Source organism: Folsomia candida, unplaced genomic scaffold (genome assembly GCF_002217175.1).
Source record: "Folsomia candida strain VU population unplaced genomic scaffold, ASM221717v1 Fcan01_Sc020, whole genome shotgun sequence".
NCBI classification, from domain to species: domain Eukaryota; kingdom Metazoa; phylum Arthropoda; class Collembola; order Entomobryomorpha; family Isotomidae; genus Folsomia; species Folsomia candida.
Genome location: NW_019091212.1, coordinates 1670045 through 1676892, shown reverse-complemented (window position 1 = coordinate 1676892; position 6848 = coordinate 1670045). Strand labels below are relative to the sequence as shown.

The following is a 6848-nucleotide window of genomic DNA, read 5'->3' as shown; positions in this document are numbered from 1 at the left end:
TTGCAATACAAATACGAGGCCGAGTTTGGAGGGGTGAGGTCGCTATTTTTTAACAAGTGAGATGAGACGATCTGCACTATGCGAGCATCTCAATTTCGCACATAATTTCAACACCACCAGACCCGGCGAATTGACGCCACAATATAGCATTCCATGCCACCAGACACCGACACCAAGGAATATATGGAGCTATACAGAGATGTGCGCCACATTATTCAATCTCGTGAGAGAGCTTTTTCCTTTTACATGCAAATTACTCTTGAAGGTAAAAATAAATAATGTATTTCTTCTTCGCTCGTCGTCGTCGTCTTCTTTTTCTTTTAAGAAGATCTGCTCGTACTTTGAAACAATTGCAGACCCAGAATTGCACACCATATGCCATCACTCACTACCACTAATACAAAACATGACATTGACTGTACATACTGTATCACGCAGGATTTTTTCTTCCAAATGTGTGAATTAATAGATACACACGCCACTCTGTAATTTGAAAAGAAAGCGAGTAGACAATGTTATCACAAATAACTAATTTTAACCGGATCCAACCCATTCGATCGGTATCGCATTCGTAAAAATAGCAATTTTTCACAAAATATTCTGCACACACCCCTCCACAAATTTCAAAGAATTTTATTGTTTGCATAATAAATCACGCACATTATGCATAAATACTTCAAGCCAATCAATAATTAGTTTTATTACTGGAATAAAATTGCATGGTAAAATCTGATAAAGCGTCATCATTTGTACCGACTCACCGTTGTCAATTTGGATGGATGGATATGGAAAAGTATAAAGTTTACCTGTTCACACAGCTGCAAACAAAGTTAAGCTCTATCTCTCAAAGCAAAACCATTATACTAATGGTCCTCCCATCCATTCTGCGAGATAATATTTTACTTAATACGTTTAGTTAGGTTAGGTGTGGTTGGTTGATGAGATGCTAATGCAATGATGAACCCTCCACCACCACTGATTTGTTACACATTTTATCTACAATTCTAATGAGAGCTAATTTCACAATTTTTCCACTACCTCGGTCCGTACTTACACATCAAACCCATCCATCAGGCTGTCATATGATGAAATTATGCCCAGTGCTAAAATTTCCTACACTTTTTCCGTAACCCTGCAAAAATTCGGATGATTCATTTAGCTGGAAATTTCATGTCGTATGAAAATGAGTCACCCAACGCAGCCTCACTCGCTCCTCACCCAGTTCCTGCTCTTCCGTTGTTACTGTTTTCATGAATTTTATGTCATAACAATACGAAGAATTCACCCCAGTTGGTCCAAGCTACGTCACAAACTGTATAATTATTTTTATCATGACAATAATAATCGGTCAAATATTTACAATATTGTCAAACTGACAAAAGTCGAGGTTCGCAGCTTGATTCGACCTCGTCATCATATATCTGAGCAATTATGTGTACCATTAAATATCCTGCATTTCTTCGCTCTCCACTTACCATTAGTAAGTTACTTACTGCATAAATACTGCAGTAGTGCTGAGATTTAAGTAAACTATGTGTAAGTACAACTTATGAGTGATATAATAATGTCAATGAGTGGCATGCCCTGCTCACTCATGTTATTTAGTTAGTCAGTCAGTTAAACTGTGGAACAATACGGCATAAAACTTAACCGAACACAATATTTAATAATGCAATATACGTCCATACACACATCGACTTCCAGAAGTCAGGTAGGCATTTATTTTAATGTCAATAGTTTACCTTTCTTATTATTACGAGTCCTTGTCACTGAGCATTAAAGGGTCGTCCACATATGAGGGTGCAGTTTATTTATGGTGGCAATCCGACCACAACGGCATGACGGACCCCCAAATAATCCATCCCCACGACCAGCCAACCAACGATATTTAGCACATTAAAATAAATCAATGTGGAAATACGTAGTGCTGCTCTTGTCCCAATCAATCCATTCATATTGAAATTTTAGAAAAAGTAATTCAATTTAATCCCGAACCACTTATGCCACCATGGTTTGGTTGTGCACATGCATAAGTAATATGTTATGTGGAACTGCTCTCTCTCTCTCTCTGCAGTTTTTAATGGTACAAGGATACTCTTTTGCATACAGCTTTCATACACTTTATTATATTGTACTTAAATAATACACATAGTGTAGTATTGTATTTTGCTATTATTTATGGTCATATGTCAGGCGTTACGTATGTCGACCGTACATTCTGCTTCTGAAATTCTGTTCCATATGCACCTTTTTAAGCAGACGACGAGGTGCAGTCTGTCAATATTGGAGGATCAGGCAGGAGGAAAAAGATGAGCATAAAGTGGACAATATGTTTAAAAACGGTTGGGTCTGTGTGACCTACACGACATCACACAAGCTGGATTTTAGAGGATAATCATAATGAAATGAACGGATAAGGCTGACCAGTTAAACTACGTACACGCACATAGAATGCGGAAAAAGGTGAAAAGTTCAATATGCAGGTGGAAAAAGGTGGTGTTTTTCTTGGAAATTGAAACTTAAATAAATACTCACCAATTATAAAAATTAGGCCAACTCACATTTAGTATCAAATTTGTTTAGTAAATGAGAAAATCAAATTCATGAAACATTTAATCATTTTCAGTTTTTCATTTTTTTCAATAAATTTCTGGTAAAAGTTTTTTCGGACCGCACCCTCTCAACCACATCTAAAATAAACTCACTTCATACTCATCGAACTTAATGGTCATTTTGCATAGCACAATTTTAATCGTTTTTCATAAAAACCGACACCCGGACGACTTCCTCTATGAGCAGCCCCTCCGCCCCGTCTTCTTACCTGCCTCGTCTCTCCATCTCACTTTGCACCATGTCTGGCATACTAAAGTTTTTCGCCCTCTGAAACCCAACAGTTTGGTATGGATTTTGGCTGGTTTTTGTGGCTGTGAGGATAAAGTGAGTGGGCTGGGCGGTGGTTTGGAGAGGCGCAGTTGGCACAGCAGCAGCAGGAGGAGTAGAAGAATTTTCAGTAGTCATCAGCAGACGAGAGATTCAGCAGCAGAACAAACCAGAAACCTATCTGAGAAAAATATCCTCCCACCTTCGCCTTCTTTTCCTTATCTTTGTCGTCATAGCGTGACCTCTGACCTGACCTGCCGAGCTGCCCGTCACAGGAAGAATCTAGTCAATCTAATTGTAGGAAGGAAGTCCATCGGAGACTCATATCACCACCACCGCAGAACACCCACCAGAAGACAAGATGAATAACGAGAGCCCAATTTACGGACCCTTCTTCGGAGTTATGGGTGCGGCCTCGGCCATGATATTCTCGGGTAAGTGGTTATCTTCTCTAAGGTCGCTAGTTTTTGAGGGTTTGGAGGCTAGGGAAGGTGAAATAGTGAGGGAACGAGTGTTGACAGCAGGGTAGAAAACAGGTGGGGCGGTGTCGAGTGCAAAAAACCCCAATCTGTCAGCTAATCGTTAGGGGGGATTTGTTTGTTTTGTTGTGTTTATGTGGTGATTATGAGGTAATAAATACGTTGTGGGGGTAGCTTTGCCATTTTATAGGGAGGGAAATGAGTAGTATATTTAAGAATAAGGTGTGGTTAAGTGTGAAATATGCACATGTGTTGTGACTAATTAGTAAAATTTTGATATTTTTATTAATTTCAGCCCTCGGAGCAGCATACGGCACAGCCAAGTCGGGCACAGGGATTGCAGCAATGTCCGTAATGAGGCCGGAACTCATCATGAAAAGTATCATTCCAGTTGTAATGGCAGGTATCATCGCTATTTACGGTCTGGTCGTGGCCGTACTTATAGCTGGTGCACTCAAGGCCCCATCCGCTGGCTACACAGCGTTTCAGTAAGTGTTCCCACTCTAAAGTTTGTGTAATTGTCGTCAGTATGCGATTTACGTGTGCTGATTGATTTATGATGATGATTTCCGAGTACACATGATTCCGGATGTGAACTAATTACATGCATCTCTTAATTATTTGCAGAGGATTTCTACATCTTGGTGCTGGACTTGCTGTCGGACTGAGTGGATTAGCAGCAGGGTTTGCAATTGGAATCGTTGGAGATGCTGGAGTCCGTGGAACTGCCCAACAACCACGCCTCTTCGTTGGAATGATCTTGATTCTCATCTTTGCAGAAGTGTTGGGTCTCTATGGTCTTATTGTGGCTATTTACTTGTACACAAAAGTCTAAAAAAATCAAGATTATTCTCATCATCGGAATGTACAACTTGTTGTCCTGTTTGTAGTAGTTGTAGAAGACGTTCCTCGTGTCAAGTACGTAGACTTTTAGTAAAACAAGCAAGAATCAATTAAAGAAAGAAAGAGAGAGTAAGTGTGCGGTCGTATAAAACAGTCAAAACATAATATACACATACCATTAAATTAAACTACCTTAATTCTCTACATACATATACATGATGATGTATTAATGTAATGAAATATGATCTTTGGTAAATATGATTGAGAAGATGATGATGATGATGATAAATGTCTTGTAAAAAATATACAATTAATTTTTTCCAAAGCCAAAAAAAATATACCCCTTTTTGTGCGTAGTCTCCCCGCATTATTATTATGTAGTTTTTGAGGATTGTATATGTTACTTATTAATGAGCGGATTTTTACTTATTTGTCGCTCTTTTCCATGTAATTCAAACGTGAATATATTTTGTTCATACGAAAAAATTTAGTGGGTCGCATAATTGTTGTCTTCTAAATACTTGACTGATTTCCTTGAATCCGATATTTAACACCATTGCAGAATTTTATCCGTCTTTAAGTTTATGCACATAAATAACTCGTTGCTGTCATACTTTAGTTGATCCTTTCCATTTGTAATATTTTCCTGCAAATATTTCCAAGTTTTTCAACTCAACAATTATCATAACTTTATATTCATCTAAAACATGTGGATTATTACAATTGTCACAATCCGAAATGTCATTTGTTCACCAATATCCGTCTCTTTCTTCCAAATAAGACGCCGTGCCGTTGATATGACCATGCACCTCGCTCGATGTCGAACTGTACATACTTATACCCGGGTAGTAGTTTTAGTTCCAGGCTTTTTTTGTGGAGACGGGGAGAACATTTCGGTTCCATTTCCATTGCAGGCTGAATCCAGCAAGTGCCATGCATGCGAGAGGGAGAGAGAAAGCGAGAAAGCAAACAAGCATTTATTTCGTGCAAGGCAAGATTGCTCTGACTCCTTGGCCGGGGTCGATTCGATTCTATCTAATCAGCACCAGCTTCTTCTCCTCTCTGGCCATGCACGTACCCCTGCTACACCTCCATAAAAGTGGGACTGGAAGGCAGTCACGGAGCTCTTTGAAGTAAGTAGGATGGCAATGTGTCGTCCTCCTTTCTTATCCTGGAGATGGGATGAGAGAAGCTTTATCCAACCGAGAAGAACAATGTTCAAAATAATGTCGTGCCTACCTCGGCTGATTTTCATTGCATGTTTTGATGGATGAACGGTGTATAATAAGGTGGTGTAAGTATGCATGCATATAACTTTCTCCTCCATGTTTTGTCACCCTTGCAATTATTTTGCTACGCTGCCTCCTATACAATTAGTTTACACGGACAAAACCAATAGGTTAAAAGTGTCACGATGAATACGAAACTATAATTATAGGTATTTTCTCTTTTTCTGCGATTAATTGGCGTGATTCATGATATGACCAAAACTTGAGGGGCATGAATATGAATATGTATCGACAAAGCAAGTATATGGAATCACACCCTCTGAAATAATATGTACAAAAGTGTGTGTATAAGAAATCAAAATTCCTCCCCGATTACCCAAAAAGGTATGTAAGTTTGAGACGCATGCATTTCTATGATCATTGGTCGGTCGGTCAAACCCCTACACACACAAACACACACAAAGTAAGCACTGACTAATAGTTTCTGCTGCTTTTTATAATGTGCTACGTATGCATATGATGTGATGATGGGAATGCCCTTCATCTAATAAGAAATGACTTAAGGGCATGGATCTCATCTCCTCTTTGCCTGCCTGCCTGGATGGTTTAGTTGTTTGGCTGCTGAGATGTTTGTAACATTTTCAAGCCGAGTTCACTTCAGCTGCCCTATCATCATCCTTATCATCATCATAATATCCTTATTTCGTTATGTCCTTCCATCTCCAGCGCACAACAAGCACTTGGCTGGATTGTCTGGTCAGGAATAAAAAGGGACTCAATATTTTGACTCACTTCACTACTGAGAAATTATCACCACAAGGAAAACTGGCTAAACCAACCAACCCACCAGATCTACCAATACGACCCACCCACCCACCACCGCACCCCACCAACAACCATCCCAGGAAAAAGGTTCACATCACTCAACTCTGGATTTATTCACAAAAAGGTTAGAAATGCAAGTGTACTTATGTGTGCATCGAGAGTTCTCATGAAGAAGATGGTGATACGACTACGATGATGATGATGATGAGATTGAGAGATGATTCCATTTCCATGAGAGAATGGGGACTTGGATGACACTGCCAGCCGACCAATAATAAGTTAAGTGTGCATACATGGATCTGGTACATATTTTCCACTAACTGCTACTGGACCGGACCGGACTGGATGGATGGATGGATATTATTGCTTTGGGAAGGATGCTGAAAAACACAAAATGTTTCCAAACATACAGGACAAAAATATGAGGGGACGAAATATCAGTCCATTCACAACTGCATTCTTGGGATAAATGGGGGTCGTTTTACAACTCCGACCTTTCTTTATATTCAAGATTTTTAATCTGTGTCATATTCTTCGCTGGTCGTCGTCGTCATGTTCAAGTAAAAATTGGACACTTTACGGGAGACTGGAG

At 39.4% G+C, this 6848-nt stretch overlaps 1 protein-coding gene and 1 long non-coding RNA gene across 2 annotated transcripts; one reads left to right on the top strand and one right to left on the bottom strand.

The window, feature by feature from the left end:
* The first annotated feature begins 3241 nt into the window (after positions 1-3241).
* LOC110858113 (V-type proton ATPase 16 kDa proteolipid subunit) lies at positions 3242-4681 on the top strand. The gene is made up of 3 exons (XM_022106781.2): positions 3242-3314; positions 3655-3847; positions 3987-4681. Exons 1-3 carry the CDS (start codon positions 3242-3244, stop codon positions 4192-4194), a joined length of 474 nt encoding a protein of 157 aa, XP_021962473.1. The 3' UTR covers positions 4195-4681.
* On the bottom strand, positions 4448-5879 carry LOC118438386. The gene is made up of 2 exons (XR_004836745.1): positions 5442-5879; positions 4448-5373 (listed from the first exon to the last, which is right to left on the bottom strand). It is a non-coding gene; the product is annotated as an uncharacterized LOC118438386 (long non-coding RNA).
* Between the last annotated feature and the right edge of the window lie 969 nt (positions 5880-6848).